The 20,151-nt window shown below is 37.8% G+C and overlaps 1 protein-coding gene across 2 annotated transcripts; it reads right to left on the bottom strand.

Annotated features, from left to right (window-relative positions):
• Window positions 1–1,184: 1,184 nt before the first annotated feature.
• Window positions 1,185–20,065, bottom strand: TSG101 (tumor susceptibility 101). 2 transcript variants are annotated; one of them, XM_035326748.1, is made up of 10 exons: window positions 19,911–20,065; window positions 16,946–17,030; window positions 16,048–16,113; window positions 15,337–15,500; window positions 13,834–13,960; window positions 11,708–11,774; window positions 9,780–9,877; window positions 4,356–4,558; window positions 2,629–2,868; window positions 1,185–1,514 (listed from the first exon to the last, which is right to left on the bottom strand). In XM_035326748.1, exons 1-10 carry the CDS (start codon window positions 19,950–19,952, stop codon window positions 1,425–1,427), a joined length of 1,182 nt encoding a protein of 393 aa, XP_035182639.1. In that variant the 5' UTR covers window positions 19,953–20,065; the 3' UTR covers window positions 1,185–1,424. The 2 variants fall into 2 exon arrangements, with proteins under 2 accessions (XP_035182639.1, XP_035182640.1); XM_035326749.1 differs by having other exon boundaries at window positions 9,780–9,874.
• Window positions 20,066–20,151: the final 86 nt, after the last annotated feature.

The following is a 20,151-nucleotide window of genomic DNA, read 5'->3' as shown; positions in this document are numbered from 1 at the left end:
TGCCAAGTACAGAAAATTATCTCTGGAATAGCAACCATGTCTAGAAACAGTGACCAATGTTACTCTGCAAAGTATGGTAGATTAGGAAGAATAATGTGTCTTAGCAATATATAAGAAAAAATACCTCTTTATAACAAAGAAGGATTAGGACATGGCATGTAACAGGAATGGAAACACCACCTGGTTCACTCAAATGTAGACTTCTATATGGACTGCAGCTGGTGATGCTTCTCAGAACAAAGAAATTTCAGAATAAGTTGAATCAGGCTGTGAAGCAAATTCAGTAACAAAGGAAAAGCTGTAGCTAGTGTACTGCTTTCTCTTCAATCTAAATGACCAAAACAGCACCTGGAATGAGAGCACAGCAAGTGATTATGAACACCTGTTTCATGCATACAGCAGGAAGATGGTATGAGGCCTTATTCAAAGCTTTTAGAAGACCCACAGGACTTAGATTTTATTCCATTAAGTCTCACAAGACTTTTCAGTAAGAACTCAAACATTTTTTCAGATCCAATGGTAACATGAAAAGCCTTAAGACCTAGCTTCGAGCTGCACTGATTATTGTATTCAGACCAAGAAATTTTGGTTTTCAAGCTAGCTTTGCCAAGGCAGCCTGTGGGTCTTAATTTACAAAAACAAATGGAGGAGAGCAGCATGCTGCTGGGAGGCAGTAAGAGCAGCACCACATATCCTTATAGCACTCCAAGGTGAGTGATGTTCTCCCTCACAACCTACCCTCTTGTGCAGACTGTGTTGGATTTAACCATGAGACTTCTCACTGTGGGCTCCCAGAACCTCTGCCTCTCATGGCATAGCGGTGCATAGCATTATCAGCCTCACAGGCAGTGCAAATGTAGAGGCCCTTCTGTTTTTCCTAACATTTTCTACAGAAAAAAAAAAAAAAAAAAGCAATACACAGCAAGGCTTAAAGGTACTGTAAGATACAGTCCAGAATGACCATGATCTGATGGCAGTCAATATAGCAGCTAGGTCAAACAGCAGGGTCTCAAAATTCAGAGTTTCCAGCTTTCAGTGGTCACAAGAGAGCTCTTACACCAAACGTGAATTATTCTAGTTCAAGACACCAAAGTATCTTCTAAATCTCAAAAGTAAAAAGAATGGTTCAGCTGACATTCCATAAGCCAGGCCTGTTTGTAAAGAAAGTGCATTGTACACAATTCTATAGAGGAAGAAAATATGCAACGTTTTATTTAGCGTAAGTCCACTAGCACAAAGATTACAGGAAATAGAAAGTGCATTAATAAAAGCTAGTCTTTACCAAAAGAAAATATATTATTGATTCAAAATATCTTACACTTGAATGATGTAATAACTTATTCTGGGCATCTACTGATTAAGAGAAAAATCAACAAGATGGCTGCTTCATAATAAATGCAACTTCCCAGTTAAAGTCTGAGAATTTAGTAGAGATCACTGAGTCCAGCAGTCTTCCTTGCTTTCTGCATTAATGCTCTCAGCTGGAACTGCTTGCGAGACAGAAGACGTACATGCTGAAAAAAAGAATAAGAACAGCTGGCTATTGGGAAAGTTCTGATAAGCATCTTAATTCTACAGCAATCCAAATTTTGAAAACTTGACATAGTCCATGACCGAAACGGGATGTTTATTTTTGGAAAGACTAAAAGCATTAGTTCTCCAAATGGCATTTTCTTGGCTTATAATTGTAAATGGCTCCCAAATGCAATCACTGTAGTATATTTTTGTGATTTAATAAGTAGTTCTACACAAGTTCTTATCATATAGAGATGCAACGTGTACTCCAAGGTGAACTGAAGACCAATTAACTTTCCATGGGGGAGACGACTTTTTTTTTTTAACCTAGCAAGCTACCTAAGAAGAAAATAGTAAGTTTCTACCTCGTGCATTGCCTGCTGAATGTTAAAAGCCAAGCTGATGTGGTGACCTGGGGAAACCTTACCTGTTAGAAAGAGACAAGACTGGTAAGTCTCGTAACACTGTCTTGGGGTCACTGGGTGACACTTTTGCACACTAACTTTTCAGATCCAATTCAGACAACCATATTGTGAAGTTCCATTCTCCAAGAAAGCATTTTCAGTATATTCAAAGTAATAATTCTGTTTTAATTTCAAGTGCCACCCACCACATGCATAAGCTCAAAATAAAAGATGTTTAGATCAGACATGAAAACTTTTAACGTAAAGGGAATAAATACTTTAAGGTCTCTGCTAGATGCGCACAACTAGCTGGCTTCTCAAGGTGTCCTTCCACTTTTTATTTCTACGAGTCTAACACTCCACTGTTTGCCTCAGCAGACTCACCCGTAGACTGCAAGTGAAAAGCTGACTGTGTACTCTAGTCACCCTTAAAATCAGTTTCTTCAAAATCAGTATCCAAGTCCAAAAGAAAGCTTGTGTTGAAACTATTGTACATTTCTAATGAGTTCGTATCTATAATGCTTTTCAAATTGGTCCTTCATCTTAATTTTGAAATTCCTCTTTTAAAACTTTTGTTTCTACCCATATGTACTTCTGTACTTACTGCATCTTCTTCAGTGAAAACATCATTAACATTAATAAGCTGAACATGAGTTCATGGGATTTAAACACATTTAAAACACGTCTTAAACCATCCCAAGAAGCCTACCTTTAAAAAGACATCCAGATCTATCACGCCACGTCTCAGTGCTTCCCCAAGATAAAAAATGGTGTCTTCAATTGCATTTTCTTCTGCGTATAAGTTCAGGATCTGCTTGTAAAGAGGTGCCGTAGGAATGATAACTTCATCTATATCATTATTTTCTGATTGATTTTCCATTTTCTCTAAGGCAGAACTGAGCTCCTCATCCTTTTTCTTGAGAAGTTCAATGTTCTTGTCAACTTCAGCCTAAAAACATTGAAGATGTTTATTTCTTAGCTTTCGAAAGCTGAAAGTTGTCTTATGTCAAGATGACTTGATAACTGTCAATATTTTTAGAAATGCCACTGGATTCTTTACATCTCTATATACATCTATGATTTTTACAAAAGAAAGGGCTAGCAGTCTATATATTTGAGATTCTATCATTTTAAAGGTAAAAGCTGTTTTTAGATTATCATGTCAATCCATTATCAATTTTAATTTTAGAGATTGCATGCTAACAGCCTCAATGTTTTGAAGGTACTACATGAGGAAAAGCAATGGTTTAAACCAGCTAAATATAAGAAGGAGAAAAAAGCAAATCCAAAATAATTATTTTCTTTGGAAATGTGTCCTTCGTAGTAAGTTCCCAGATAAGTCTGCTGAGCATGCATCTCTAAGCTGTACTGACAGGAAACAAAACATACTGGCTTTACCACCAATGGTAACTATAATTTAGCTGCATCTGTAAGAGAAATAGTAAACACCTCATTTTGAATATGCTTCCTGATGTTTTCCATGTCCCACGCTGACCAATTGGAAGAGACTATACACATCTGTTCTCCTCCTCATATTACTCAAAGCCATACAGACTGTTATCAGATTCCACTCTTCCCCCAACCCCCTCCATCTTTTTCCAGATTTACATCCTAGCTTAGTCATCTCTTCTATGGAAGCTTGCTCACATATGATAAAAAGGCAAGAAGGGTGATCCAACACATCTGCAGTTCTATTATGTCCTTGCTTTCCAAGATAGCAAAGACTACAACTACACACTGCATTCACTGTGGGCACATCACGGATTTATATAATGACATAATGGCATTCCCTGTTCTCTGCTCCTTATTTACAAGTTCTAACCGTCAATTTTTTTTAATACAGTATCTGAACACTGAGCTGACTGTTTCAGAAACTGATCATCAGTCCCAAAATCTTACTCCCAAATGAGAATGCAAGCATCAAATACAGTAAAAGCAGAAATCAGACCTTAATGAAAAACTTAGCAGTAAGTTCTGAGCATAAAGAGTAGGAGAGACTCTCGTTTGGGAAGGAAAACAGAAGTTATACAAGGAAGCTGTGACTAAAACTAAAATCAGCATCTCTGCACTAAGACACTGCAACGTTCTCCAGTGCTACCGTCATACATTATTAGACAGAAATGGAGACACAGTGACTAAACACTCCCACAACATTCATCATCTTTTCCAGAGAGGATGGGCAAAAATATCAATACTGTTCCTCAACTATCTAACAACAGCATTTTTAAGACATGGGACAATGTATTTTAGGATCACTGCTAATTCCAACTCATCTCTCCTGAATACATGTACCTCAGTTTAGAAAGAGAATACACACTTATCAAGCAGTGCAGTGGATGTTTTGGTACTTCTCTCTTGCTAAATACAAATTAGTCACCTACTTCTGTTCCCTGCTAGAAATACTCAGATATAGAGCAGTGTTTCATCTCTGCTTACCACTTCTTGATCCAGGCGAGTTACCATCTCTTCCAGTTTCTGGTGTCCTTTCTTTAGGTCTTCTTCTGTTCGTTTCAAGGCATTGAGTTCAGCTTGTGCACGATCCATTTCTTCTTTCATCCGCCACCTCAGTTTATCACTGACTGCTGAAATAAGGGAAGCTCGAATGGTATCTTCACTGATAGTTCCATCTCTACTGGGTCCTGCACAAGAAAATTCACAAGCACAAAATTAACTCTCTTCTGCACTGGCTTCAATATAAAGCCAGTTTGGAGAAAATGGTTATCATGCTGTGTACACTTAGCGATATAGGATACTAAGAGAAATGTTTTCTGAAATAGTTTTCAGAAGCTGTGAAGAGGCCACAGAGCAATAAAAAGAAATACTAATGTGTATAACAAGTAAATTTAAGAGTATGAATCCATTCATCCACTTTACTATTCCTGCATCCACAGGAATTGCTTTAATTTAAAAACAGGCTGGCCATTTTCCCCTAAAATCTATAAATATTAGCCTAAGTCTTTGAAAGATGGCTGAATTTCTGGTGAGCTCTGTAGGAATTAACAGATGCATGTGTGCTCAATCACAAATAATGTAACAGCTGGCCTAAGACAGAAAATTTGCCTGGAGGTGCTCTATTTGGACGCTTACCAATTACTTATTTTGAAGATGCATGAAAAAGAGATGGACACTATGCTAACAGAAGTAACGACAATGAAAAAGATGTTAACTGCTGCTGTTTTCTATTTCTGATATGGCCTAAGTGACAAGTTACTGGACACTGATTCAAAAGCTCCAACATGCTCTACTCTTTCCGGTTAGTTTCACAATTATCTTTCTCTTTCAGCCAGCCTAGGGCAGGCATGGGAAGACGGTAAAACAATCAGTATTCATTCAGAACATTTGTTGGTTTATTATCTTCCTTTAACAAACAATATTTACTAAAAACAGAAATGCAAGTCAATTATATGAGCATATCATTTATAGATGTGTTCTAGCAGACCAAAAGTAGATGGCAGATTTTTAGAAAGATGTTCCACATTATACTGGGCTTACAACTTTTTTTTTTTAAAAAAAAAACTTCTGCAGGATAATATAATGATGGGAGAGGAAGGAAGAGGTTTACTAAAGGCAACCATGAAGAACCTGTAAAAATTCCCCCTGGACAAAACTTTTATTTTATGTTAGTTGAATAAAAAGTATTAAATAAAGAATACAGAGGTGCTGTGAAACTCATTTTTACAATTCAGACGACGGTGAGCAAATGTTCTACACTATTTTAGGTAGAGCATAAAAAATCATGATGAAATACAATGTGATCTCAGGTATACTAATTTATCAGTTTCACTTGGTTTGTGGTGCCCAGAAACTTAAAAAGGCTTATTTTAGTAGCAGTGAAACAGATTATTTGTTCTTGTATTATATAACTAGTTTCTAAATCGATCAGTGTTAGTTAAAACAACAGCTGATGCTGCTTAGTAATTGAGGTTACTATGAAGATGATTGCTAGGTACAACTTGTAATTTCAACTCATTAAATCACTGTTCCATCCATAAATAATAGAAAAAAGTAAATTTAACACATCTCACTAGTCCCTCACCCTCTACAACACTTTAGGCTTTCACATTTAAGCCTAAATATTACCTATTGCTTTTGCGAGTCAGCCTTTCAATGAGACTACCTTATTTCAAGAGTCCGTGCGACTTCCACCTTTTAAAATAAAAAAGGTGAACTCTCAATATTGACTTCAGAAAGTTTTGCTTGTCTGCAGACCATGAAAACTTAGATTGCTCTAGGGAATGTGAATTAGCTACTGGTTGCTGGATTGTGCCAGTATTCCTCAGAAACCACTTCAACCATTCTTCTATTAGAAAAAAAATGCAGAGGCACAGTTTTCCCATGCTTGTACCTTACACCTTTAAGATGAAGTTTCAGTTAACTATACTAATAAAGCAAGCAAGAATTATTGCAATTTTTTGTGTCCAAATTCTCCAATTTCTATGGATGAAATGTAAAGAGATCTGAAGTCATGTAACTAGAAGATAAGTTCACAGAAATAAATTGTACCAAAAATATCTTTTTATCTATGTATGTAGCCATTAAAACCCTGAAGTCATTACATCATTACATACATCATACTTCTCAGTTCTCTAGATAACTAAAGTGAAAAAATATTCATCAAGGATCTCACTTATCTTACATTACTGAAGACAAAAGCATTAACATATCTTTTGCTCTTTCCCATATGTTCAGAAAATGTCTCAAATCAGCTGAAATCCAACCAATCTCTACATCTTTCTTAATAACCACAAGACCTCAGAAGAAGCAAAAGCAAGCAACTCTAACTATACATTAATTTTGCCATTTAAACACAGTAGTTCCAAGATTAGCATTTTTCCAGTTAAGTATACTAAGATAAACAGTGATGTTTATATTGTTATGTATTATATAAACAGTGATGTTTATTCATATTCAACATTTGAATATGCTGTTGATAGTACTGAAAAACTGGACTACTACCTTAACCCCAAATAAGGTTACAATAATATAAGGAAAAAGGTGGTCTGTTGCAGTGAAAGTCCATCATTAAAGTATCTTTGAGTAGGGTACATATCTTCCTGATAATCAGCAACCATCTGGAACATGCTGTCTAAAAATTTCAATTCTACCTTAGGACAAAAAAAAAACATCTGAATTAAAAAAATAACAGTTTTCTGTTAGGATCTGAGCATAACTGTTAAAAATAATAATAATAAAAAAATGTATTTCAAGTATCTGTTGGTATTGTTATACTAGCAAAATGTTGTTGACAAGACCACACACCTCAGAGAATCCTTAAAACATCCAAAGAATTTTTTGGACCTCCACTGCTAAGCAGAACAAGACTGCATAGATTCGACTCTCTTCCCCCCCATGCCTTTTCCTCTATTCCCAACCGCCTTCCAGTACACGAAACCTACTCCAAGCCAGATATCTGAAAAAACAAAGCTATGCAACTGCCAGGAGAGTAACTAAAGAAAAACCACAAGTCATGCTTACTATTGCACTAATTTCTTCTAAAAAGAACAATACCTCAGATTTTGACAATCACTGATGTGTCTCTTACATATAAATTGCAACAGAATTTGTGTAATTTTAAAATAATTAAGTTCACTTTATAGCCAGTATTATTAATCCCTAACACACCAAACAACCAATTCTCCCTCCCGGCGGGGGCCCCCCCGCCGGTATCTCACTCTGGGATATTTTAAAAAGGTTTGCTTTAACAGTAAAGCAGGACAGAAAAAAAAAAAAGTCACAATACACCTAACAATGAAAGTTCTCATATGAGCGTCAACAGGTAAGAAAAAGGTCTTTGCACATATGAAGGACCAACAGTTCGATTCTATATGTCTTCCTAAAGAGCATGAACCCGTAGCATTTTCTGTCACTTCCATAATTAGCCCAGCCTAGGGAAGATTTTATGGCACAAAGCCAGTAAATCCAGAGAGCACAAACCCTTAACCTTTACCAGGCAGAGTCTGGTTTCAGACATGACCTTAGAGAAGCACTAGGAACTGCATCAGGTAATTAATGGCAGATGACAGAACAGAAAGAAAAAAAACACTGAAGGACTATTTGAAAAAATAGCTATTATTAAAAAAAGTTAAGCTACTCTGTATTTTCAATCAATCCAAACTAAGCTCACTAAAGGAAACACCCTGCCACCATACAAACAAAATTCTCAAGTTTTAGCTCCGGCTATGTTCCCAATAAGCTAGTATGATAAACATTGTCCAACAACAGCAGAAAAAAATCTGAATATGAAATAAATGTTTGCAGTTTAAAGTAAAAGAAGTTTACCATAAATACACTGGACAATTAAAGGGACATCTTTGCATTTCATGTTGCATGAGATAAACCATACACAGCAGGTGCATGACTTCTACCTAGCTGCATCAAAGGAAGCTGTCTAATGTTAAACTGCCACTGTAAAATCTGGCAATACAACACAATACCAGATAACCTAACTCAGGATCTGTGGGAAGTCTGCTATAATACTTGGCAGATACTCTACCTCTGTTCATCTTCACCAGGAATGAAAAGGAAGAAAAGTAGTTAAATACGACATCTATATTTTAAATTAACTACCACATAGAAGCAAAACCCGATCTGCTTTGAGAGATGCTGCAGAAAGCTGATGTTCCCTAGAAAGGTTCCTAACAGCCTACTGCATGTCTGACAATGAGCGCCGGTGGGGACTACCAACCCGTAAGGAGCCCCCAACACTGAGTATGCCTCGGCTAGGACAGCAGCTTTCTTGTAGAGTGTGCAGTAGCCACACACACCACCTCAGAGTGGAAATGACCACTAAACAGCCAACAGAGAACACTTCTGTAATTCAGAAAGCTGAAATAAGTTGGACATAAAGGAAGGGGATGAGGCACAAAAAATTCAAAATATGACTTCTTGTTTCTAAGTTGTAGAACAACAGAACAACTCCTCACATTTTTATAAGAGTAAGTTGAAGCAACCATCTCCCTTTGTTAATCTGTGAGCTTGCTTTGTTCCCAAGAAGGTGAATTAAACCCTCAAAATACACATGGTTCTGTATAAATAATTGGGAGCTTACCCATTAAATTAAGAACTTGTGGATGTGCTTTTTAATTGCAGTGCAAGAGATTACAAAGGACTGATATTCTGACCAAGGTGACAGAAGCATCTGCATCCTTATCACGTAACTGCTCTGAAAGGACTACCCAATTGCAAAGTCACCGCACCACCTTCCTACTTAATTAGGAATTTACTACCGGTTCCCAATCCATTACACGTACTCACACTAAAAGTGAAGGACAGAACAGAAGCCAAGCCGGTTTATTTTTGCCAACCCAGGGCAACCAAGCAGCAAAATGGGAAAAGATACAAGCTAATATCCTAGGCCTTGCTGCCAAAGGGAAGAAATAATATTACCTACTAGGAAGTAGGTAATGTCACAAAGCAGAGGCAGAAGAGGCAGAAGAGGGAATTCAATATATATATATATTGAAACTAGTAGATGATTAATGAGGAGAAAAGCATTCTTAAAAGCCAAGACCATGAGCAAAGAGCAATATAATCAAAAGCCACCTACGGTTAATGGATAAGGGTGAACAAAAACACCTTAAGGTGGTTACACGCACTGTTTTTTCAACATATTCAGAGAGCAGACACAATGTATTGTATAAAACCAGGAATTTAACAAATTCGTGAGTGAATAAAGTGAAAGGCAAATGATGCAATGGGTGTTGTTTTATTTCTTCAAGTAACATTTTTTTTTCTCTATTCAAGATCAGTATTTTAGAAGGTCAGATTAAGAACAATAAATTCCTTTTCCCATTGTCTCTGTTTACATATCAATTTCAGTGGGAAGCTTCAATTCAAAGAGATAGTTTCAAAGCTACTCACCAACAGTAGTCACAGGAGGCTGAGAAGGGTAGTACTGAACACCACCAGTGGTTGCTGGAAACGGAACACCACCTGGGTAAGGGTAGTTCGGGTAGCTGCTTTGACAAAGAAAGATATACATAGGTGATATCTTACAAATAGCTGAATAACGTTAGCATATCACCCCTATGTCTCCGTATTAAATACTTACTGACATAACAAAATGCTTAAACTGCAGGCCGCATTATACTTTCTCTCTTTTCCTGTTCACATTAACATCTTTCACAACTTGTCTTTCTCATATAATTGAAGATGTTACCATTTCATCTGAAGCCCTACCTAGTTATTTCCTGGTCAGGCATTTGGATCATACCAATTTCTCTTTAATCACTCAATCTTGCCTTTTAATACCTAACTTGCCTTACTAAAATCCTGAACTATCCAAAGCTAATAATTCTATCTCCAAACTGACAAAAAAAAAATCAGTTCTAATAATCTTTAATATTATAAGAATATTAACAGAAAGACTACTGGACTGTTTCATGTAAATGCAAAAATGCTATGCAAAATACATTAAGAACACTTTAAATAGGTCTAGTTAGGAGGCAAAAGATTGCCCTACAAACTTATCAAAATCCCTGTTTTTTACTCCTTGAAACATACACTTCAATGCTTCTCTTTTTTTTTTTTTTTTTTTTATTAAATCTAAATGTTATATACTATAACAACTCCTTATATGCTCTTAACAGAACCAGGACATAAACATGTTAATAATAAAAACTGTGTGAAAAAATGAAGGTAGAAGGCAATCAGCATCTTGCTACTTGCTATGAAAGAACTGGAACCGTTCTGGAAAAGGTTTATTCATTTTCACTTTTTTACATAACATGCTTAAAACAAATGTTTTATTTCATATTAATAGAAGGTTTTTAAAATCATTTTGTGCCCTTCAAGTTCTCTTAGAGTGCTCTGAATTAGTTTTGTTAGTTACTTAAGATTTAGGTATTTTTCTAGTGTATTAGCTAATTACAACTACTTAAATGAAATCTTCACAAAGATGTTAATTACATTCTGAAGTGCCTCTTGGTCTTTGCAATTTTAACCTTTTGGGGGTAAGGTTGACTTCCTGCTGCAAAGAATTTCTAATCTTCTAAAAATCTATCTTCATTTTCTAAAAGATAGCCACTAACGTCTTCAACAACAGCTCTTTGCCATATCAACTTTACTTATACACACAACAGAGTCAAATCTGCATGTGAAAATATGATACCTAGAGAAAATCTGGTTAGCAGAGCTTTCTGAATGGAGATTGTAACACCGTGATAAACAGGTTTTGCTATAAAATGGAACATTAATGGTGAGAGCAGAGCCAAAGCCAAACTGCTCCTCTTCTAACTGCCAAAGAATACTTTTGAAGGCAACAGCTCATTCCAAACAACTCTTTACACTATTACCAGGAGGTACTTTGTTGTGACTCACTGTCAGTTTTTAATGCCTGTGAAACAAGATCAGGCATAGGGAGGAAGAAAACACGTGAAGGTTCCCATTAATCCAACAATTGTTTTGTCCAATTACTTGAATTGCCCAGTTGAGGGAATGTGCCTTTTTATATAGCAATCAAACATAACCTTATAAAAACCAAATTCATTATAGCAGTGAAGCAAGAGAACACATTGAGTTAGGTAATCATTTTGAAAATATAACTGCCACCCAACTACATTACAGTTTAAACAACAGTAAGAAAACTACACCTGTCTCAAACTTTCTTTTGGCTACTGACAAGAGTTCTGTCCTCACTCATGTGCACACATTGCAGACATGACAACTAGGTGATAAATAACGAGATCCAAATCCACCATAAGAAACAGAATAGGAATAAGACTAGAGTTTGTTCAGAGAAACCATCTGTTATGTAAGTGACGATGCAAAGTGGTTAAAATAGTTCTTACCTTGGGTTTGCAGTGCTTCCCGGGGGATAGGGAGTTATTCCACCTGGCATGCCTGGCACATAGGAAGCTAAACAAAATAATGATTTCATGTATTTTTGGAGGAAAAGAACATCACACATTCCTTAGAATTGCTAGTTAGAACATCTTTCACTGCATATTTATTTTCTTAATTACTTTAAATATAAATTCACCAATGCATGGATAAAAAAAAAGTGTATCAGATTAAAAATGCGGGGAGTAATTGTACTAAGTACATCATGAATGCATAAGAAAAAATCTGCAGCAAGAAAACTCAAAAAAAATGGTGTGTTAAAGATAACAGACTTTAAGAATTTTGTCTCAATTTTTTATATTACAGCTGAGAAAAAGCAAATAACCTTTCTAATGAGTCATTGTTCTCTACTCATTAAATTACAAGCATATAACTTAAATCCCTTCAGAGTATTTAGGCTTAACAGTTGATTAGCTGTTTAACAATCCAATCGTGCTGTTTAGCAATTTCTGCCATTTAGAAGTTATATTTCCAGAAAACTTTTAACAACAAATATAAATGTCGAAGGCTTCAACACAGCCTTAGCAATTTCAAGTTTCTTCTTAGAAACTTGACAATTCTATTATAAAAATTATGATTAGAATGTATTACATATTTATAGTCATTTTAGGAATATTACCTTTTTTTTTTAAGCCTACTTAGCTACCTACATCTTCAAGCACTTTCAAATGATTCAAGATTTATGCTTTTTAATCAGTACTTAATTTCTTAAACAGAACTCAAAAATGAGACCAATTGTCTTTAAAATGAAAAAATAACTACTCTAGTAATACTGTAATAAAGCTAAGCGGCTATTAATAACGTGAAAATCCTGAAACATTTCCATTAAAATTACTTCAACTATACTAGCCACGAGTGACTACAAAGGAACAAAGCAGTGTGATGTTTCAGTTGATGATCCTCCTTGAAAGCACAATACAGGTCACAGTCCCCACTAAAACCACACTGTGCTGACACCTGCTGTTCCTGGAAAACCACAACAGCTTGTTCATTGAGTTACCTAGTGCTCTTATGGTTAGGAAGGTTAGCACTGGACAAGCTAAAAAGCCCCAAACACTCACCTGTAGCCAAATATTTCTAATATATCTCCATTTACGTTTGCTACCCCTCTTCTAATGTGTTAAGAGACTAAGACCTTAATATAAAGTTTTCTCTGTGAATTGTAACGACTAATTTTTTTAGATGTTACTATGATCTAATAAAAGCCGTATTTCATTCAAAACCACACACAGCCTTAAAAACTGCAAAAATATAACCCCAAATAAAATCAGCCTACTACCAAATTAAGTAGAACTGTTGCAACACCATTAAAAACTCTGCAGCTTGTCTGCTTTCCCTCCCCACTTAGTCTTTCATGAGTAGGTCTACTCTACTATTTTCTTCCCATCCAATGCAGTCTTGTTTTTTGTTTCCCAGTTTTCTCCCCCCCACCTATCCTCAGTCTTTAAATTAACTTGCTTCCAGAAATTTATATACTTAAAAGCCTTTAAATATTTTTGAGAGTTTTTGCAATAAAATGTGTCCTAAATCAGAATACCTAATCAACAGAGAAGCCTCAAAAATCATAAGGCAGGTTTTTCTTTTCATTTCAGCCAGCAATTATTAAAAAGCCAAACAAATATGATTGTGCCATGGGCAACACAAGCAATAGGCTCTTGGCATATGAAATGTTTCAGGAAGCTCTTTACAGATATACATGTATTATCAGAATACAAAAAACATTAAGATACAGTTATCTCTATAATGTCTTTTTAAAGATATCCCTGAATGTTTACACATTACCAGTTGTTTTGATCTGGGGGGAAGGAAGGAAAAAGCGTGTATTGTTTCTTTTTCTGCTTCCCCCCTGCCAATACAACCTTGACTTTCCCCTGCTTCCAAAAGCCAAAAAAGCCCACATAAATTATTCCAAAAAGATCAAAAAGGTCTAGCACAGCACAAGTGAATTCATTATCCATCAGTACAGAAAGCTACTTTAGTGCAGTATAATTTCGCAACAAACCATGCAGAACACCACCACACTTTGGAATATTCATGAGAGCATTTGCGGAAATCGGTAGCCACGACCACTTACTAGTTGGTGGGCCAGTTGCCTGGTATGGTGGGTAGCCTGCCGAAACAGTAGGCCGAGAAAAGACTGGAGGTTCCTCACCAAACACCACGATCATAACTTGAATCAGTTCCAGCAAGTCTGACTGGGGCTGCAAGGATAAGTGAATCAGAAGCTGCTGATTTCTGCTGGCAGTTGGTTAACTTGACTCTAACAACAACATTGTACCATTCTATCAGCTCTGAAAAGCCATCCTTTCATCCATTCGTATGCATATACACAATCACATACATACAAATATTTAACTTTCTTTATGGATTCCTTTACACATTGCAACCTGGCTAACTGCTATTCAAAACGATACAGAGAAATACACGATCCTGAGCATTTAGTTCCAGAATAACCTGGTTAGCACATGGTGCCTTATCACCCACAGGGCAATAAATGACTGCAGATGACTGCAGAATGATGGATTATAATAACTTCTTGAAACTTAAATAATCTCTTCCACACAAAAAAAAGCATAGATCACTCAGTTTTGAGACATTCCAAGTTAATACAACACAGCTTTTGCTCTGGTTCAGAATGGCTGAACAGAAAATAATCTAGCCCATTTAAGGAGTTGCACATAAACCTCCTTTAAGTACAGCTACACTGGTTTTCTCAAAGTTTATAACTACTTCTTTTATAGGTATGATTTCATTTCTTCAAAATAAAGGCAAGCTTCATGAATGCAGTACTAGATTAAGCACCCTATTTCTTGATTTTTTTTTTTTACCTCTGCAATCTACTCTGTAATCCAAAAAACAATTTATTTTATTCTTACCAACCTCTCAAGTATACTCAATTCTGTATTATCTGCATCTTCGATGATCCTTCTGCTTGTGCAAGACGTACATGCTGATCTTTCCACTATTAGCACACAAGTGCTGAACTACCACCCATGCTTATTAAATTTATTCCTGATCACTTTTCATAGAACTGTGCATCTTGTCAAGTTCTCCTGACCTTGTCAGCATATTTTATTTTCTTTAAATATCCATGCTTTGGTCAAAACTTCTCTGAAACCTGTACGGCTCAATACCTTTATTTATTAGTAAAGCAAATACACACATATACTCAGAGCTCCAGCAAAGTCTGCCTCAAGTAGTCCAAATGCTCATTTAGCAGTCCATTTTCATCAGAGATTAATGTCAACCAAGAGATGCTTCACAGAATTTGTAATCTGTCTTGAGTAAATACTCTTATCTCATAGTAAATATTCTTATCTTGATATCAGTGTTCTGCCAGGCAAGGAAGCCCATGCTGCACTGTTTCATAAGCCAAGCTGCCACTAAAGGCACAATTAACCAGGCAACAGAGAACACAGCATTCAGAACTTTAATTAAAAACAGTAAGCATTTGCGTTCTTTAAAGAAATGGCTTAATATGCCAAATAAATAGGACTATGCTTTTTGTTATAAATAATACAAATATCTAAAGATATTCAGAAGAGTAATTTAACAATTTCAAGTTCCTTATACTTACGTATTTCCACTCATGCAGGTAAGGAAGGTATATCTTTCCATTCGCATCAACATGCTTCCCTGTCTTTATTGTCATTGAGCTAGTGGGTTTAACAAAACAGATTGGGGGGTTGAAAGGGTAGGTGTCCAGCAGCCACAAGCAAATTGGGATATTGTATGTGTTACCTAAAAAGAGGTTTTGAAAGATTTTAGAAGTCCTGTTCTTTTGCGTTCAGATTTTTAAAACTCCTATCACCAGTAAATTCAACTGCACAAGTTGAAGCCGATACCTACTAATAACACTCAGATAAAGAGTTCCTGATATGGTGATGAACTCAGAATAACTTAACTTTCATTTACAATTACTGTTTACCACTAATACATTATCTCATTTATTCTGCAATGTAACATTACTAGATCCTAATCTGAATGATCCTGAGCTGCAGCAGTAAGTGGTCTGCAACATTCAATTAGAGAAGTTGAAACACGCAGTAGCGAAAGGTAAACACAAGTTACAGAGCCATAGCAGCATGAAAAAGCAATAATAAACACTAAAATTTTATTCCACAGCAAAACCAAGGCAAATATTCCGTGGATAAGTGAAGGATTTCACAAAAATAGTGATCACAAAAGTAGTGAAGTCGAACCATTAAAATCTGAACAGTTTTAAATGGTATTCGGAAACATAAGGGTGGCAATATTGATGATGACAATTATAATAATAATAGCATACCTCTGTAAGGCACTGGAATGGTTCCACTGAGGCTCATCAACTCTCTAGATGAGCCGTCGTTAAAAACTGAAAGGGAACAAACAGAGTTTTTAAAGGAAACCCCTTTGTTAGTGTAAATGCAGAAGTTACCTGTAAGTATGTATATTGAAAAGTTCTTCTCTTCCACATCTATGGACTCATAAATGGTCGTCTACAGTCAGGTAACCTCTTACAAATAATGTACTTCTGAGAAGACTGACTGATTGCTGACTGACACTCTCGACCCTCTGAAACTGACCCTAAATAGCATTTTAATGTACTGAAATTGACATAAAGCCTTAAAAAAAAAAGCTAACAGTGATTAAGTCATTGTTAATTTACATTACAAAACCCCTCATACCAGTTTTCTATATGCAAGGCTGCTTTCCTCATACTTTAAAGCACTGCCACAATTATTCATTTTTAATGAAGTACTTGTACATTAACTTACTGTATTTTCTAAATAGACAGAACTCCAAAAATGTCTTTGTATCACAGCAAAGCTAAATTTGTGTGGTGGGTTCACCTGCTGGGCAGCTGAACCCTCTTCTTTTGAGGAGGGGAAGTGAGAAAGCAGCTGGGGTGGAGTTTAGCTGCTCAGCAGGTTAAAACTCCCACAATTCATGATACCAGCAATTTCCAGAGTACCAACCTCTGAGCAATCAAATACATTTTAACTGTGGCAAAATGCAACACTTCTTGGCACAGCTAACTTTTCTGTATTACCGTCTGTTTCCAGGGAAGCGTTGATGTCAAAGATCAAAAAGATTATCTTAAAATTCTATATTCTAGCTTTAATCTCCTTAATTCCCACAAAAGCTACCAAATATATGTAAAACAACAACAATTCAGCAACAAAAACTTTGTAACGCAGACTTACCATATGAATCCATAACAGGTTTGAGGTCCTTGTACTGAGTAATGACGCTGGTCGTCTCCTGCACGGTGAGGTCTCTGTACTTATACTAGAAAACAAGGAGGAAGAATGTTTAAAGAGCTTAAAGCTTCACTGTAATTTAATTTGGTTTTGTTTTACAAAATAACCTGCATTTATGAGAGTTTACACTGATAACATATGGACATTCTTCTGCACTCCACTGCCTGTATAGTTTACGCAATTTTAACATGTTAAGATGCTTTTATTCTTAAATAAGAGTCTACACATCAAGTGATTTTAGGAAAGCTACCACGTTTTCATTGATGTCCTACCATAACCAATGTTACATTTTAAGCAAAGCCAAATACTGTGACATGGCATTTATCAGAAGTTCTGCAAAACAAACTGCCACCTGCCTTTCCAACTGACAAACATATCTTCTGACTGAAATTAGAATTACCCACATGCCATTATCAATACACAATTAAATCTACTTCATTTATATAAGCAAGGAAAAATATTGAATCCTCTTCTGGACACATCCAATAACCACAGAGTAGAAATGCTCTAAAGAATTTCACACAGTTTTAAAGTTTTTAATACAATTTGTAATATAAATATGAAGAAAACAAAGGATAACCATGAGAAACAAAAGAATACCCTTGGCCATGAGAATATTTGTGGATCAAAAAACAACAAAAAAACACCTGCATCTCTGAACCAATGGTGTGCAATTTAAATATTCCTGATGCACAGCTATGTGCGATCTGAACCTCACAAACCAGTTTCATAGCACTCGTACCATGGCACTAATCAACTGCTATTATTATTACTACCTAGAAAGCAGACATTTCAAGGCACCATATTATCGACGGCACCACCAGTTTCATCCCCTTGCTTTCCCTGGGAGCAGGGAGCGAGTTTCAGCCCAGATTTAAGTCTCAGAACAATAACCCCCAGACACCAGAGGAGATGCTCCTGGCCAGCAGAGAGCTGGTATCGCCAGGTGGTGCAGCTCTGTAAAAAGGCAATCTTCAGGGTTCTCAGGGACCACAGGCAGCATCCCTTCATTCGGCCATGACCCTCCACCATCCAGTCTGAAACCGAACACACACAGATGTTGGCAACTAATGAATTCCAACGTTATCCAAGAGCAAAGCCTGGTGCCATGGCTAAGGGTCAACTTTGCTCTGACAAACACTCCTGAGTTGTAAAACTTGGAAACTAACAGTTTTTTCTAATATCTACAGAGACTGACAAAGATGCCAAGACTGGGCATCACAACTCTTACTTGAGGAGCTGGGCTGAGCATGCCCCGTCACTTCCCCTAACACCTTAGTCTACCAAAAGCTGCAACTCCAGGATTTTACTCATCAACAAGTGTGATAAAATATCTAATATCTATTTGCACAGGACAATTTTGAGGCCTTCCTCCAGTCCAATCTTAGTACCTCAGAAAGCAAGCCAAAAGTACCTCAAATTTTAACATTCAAGAGGAAATCCGTCACAAAACAATCCCATCACCCCCAACAGCAACTTTCAAACAAGGGCAGAGTGAGGCCAGGGTGGAGAAGTTCAGTGCGTGCCCCCATCACCAGATGTGGTTCTACAAGAGGAGTAAGAGCACTTCTCCAGTCATGTAAAAAAGAGGGGACTGTTTATAGGAACGTACCTTGCGGTACAGGATGTAGGCTCAAGAAGATTGGCACAATCAAAAGAACAAAACCAAAAGAGGCTTTCATTAACAGAGGCTCCTACCAAACATAAGGATTCGGAGTAAGGATTTAAGTTCACTTGTGGTACAAGAGCCCCAGGTCAGTTTAATCAAAGAACAAATAAAAACAGTGCCTGCTTGCTTAGCAGACATACTAACAGTGATACTACAAGACAATCTTTTTCTATGTCCATATAGTAAGGAGGTGAGGATTTCCAATAAATGCCAAAAATCCCTCTGGAAAATGCAAGATCCTAGCGATCTCTATAAAGGTAACTAAAACTGATTACTTTCAACTCTAAGTTTTGTTTTGTTTTTTTCCTCCTCAAAAAACAGATGGCTAATGCATCTTCCTCACTCTTCATATCAGGTAACAGGCCGCAAAGAGAGGAAGCTTGCCAGGATCAGGCAGCAGGTCAATACCTGAAGTTAAACTACAAGTTTGAGTTCTCCCAAGCTGGGGTTAGTGTTTTGTTATCTCACACACAGCTACACCTACTCCTCAGACTTCCTCTATAGAACAGAAAGTAGAACTATTCTTGAAAAATACAGAAAAGTGTTGAAATAGTAACTTTACTTTTCCTGAACTGCTCAATTCACTGCACTTTTCACTGAACTTACCTTCAGAAAGTCAGATGGCACTGGGGGCTATAAAATGGGGGTGAGGCAGAGATGAGGACAAGGGGTCAGCTTTTATTCCCCCCCCCCCCCCCCCCCCCCGTGGCATGTCAGCCACTCATTAATGGAAGACTGGTGAATACAAACACACACGATCACCTGCTGGCACAGAGCTAGCATTCAGCATTCATTTTCGAGCTGACAACGAGAGATGTGCTTCTGACCCTTTGCAAGTGAACGACCATCAGTTTTGCCCAGATCCTTGTCTATCGCGTGCCACGTTTACATTGTGCCAGCAATACGACTGAACTTTATTACAACAGCGTCCCCCCAGACAAAGCCCATGACCCCCGTTAGGTGCCTACAGATGGGTACTTCTGGGTACCTCGGGGGCTGTCACTCCCAGCAGCTGGACGAGGCTCGCTTTTGGCCCGCAGAGCAGCACCGCCGTCACCACGCGCCCCCGAGCAAGCCCGGCGGGGCACAGCGCCTCACCCTCCCTCAGCTTTCGGGTCCTGAGGCACGGGCGAGGCACAAGGCTGACCGTGCGGCTCCCCTCCCTTCCCCACGCCCCCGCGGCCCCCCGACCCGCTGCCCCCTCAGCCGGGGGCAGCGGCCGTCCCCCCGCGGCGCTACCTTGGCGAGCATCTTCTTCAGCTGGCTCTCCGAGAACGCCATGGCGCTGCCGCCCTCCCGGCCCCGGCCCCGGCCCAAACAGGAAGCGCCCGCGCAGCCGCTTCCGCCCGGCCCTGACGGCGCTTCCGGGGCGGTGCCTTCCGCCCGGCCCCGCCTCCCCCCCGCCGGCAGCTGCGCCTTGTGGTGCCACGGCTGCCCCTGAGGGCGCCCCTCGGTGCCCTGGGCGCCCTCACAAATACAC

Source organism: Oxyura jamaicensis, chromosome 5 (assembly GCF_011077185.1).
Source record: "Oxyura jamaicensis isolate SHBP4307 breed ruddy duck chromosome 5, BPBGC_Ojam_1.0, whole genome shotgun sequence".
Lineage (NCBI taxonomy): Eukaryota > Metazoa > Chordata > Aves > Anseriformes > Anatidae > Oxyura > Oxyura jamaicensis.
This window is presented reverse-complemented; position numbering and strand designations above follow the sequence as displayed.

What these genes read in the sequence shown, in the direction of transcription:
- TSG101 (XM_035326748.1), bottom strand. Translation starts at nt 19,952, where the DNA reads ATGGCGTTCTCGGAGAGCCAGCTGAAGAAGATGCTCGCCAAG. An exon ending in CATTCCAGTGCCTTACAGAG is followed by an intron (nt 15,501 to 16,047) that starts GTATGCTATTAT and finishes ACCTCTTTTTAG; the next exon opens with GTAACACATACAATATCCCA. An exon ending in CTCGCCTGGATCAAGAAGTG is followed by an intron (nt 2,869 to 4,355) that starts GTAAGCAGAGAT and finishes CAATGTTTTTAG; the next exon opens with GCTGAAGTTGACAAGAACAT.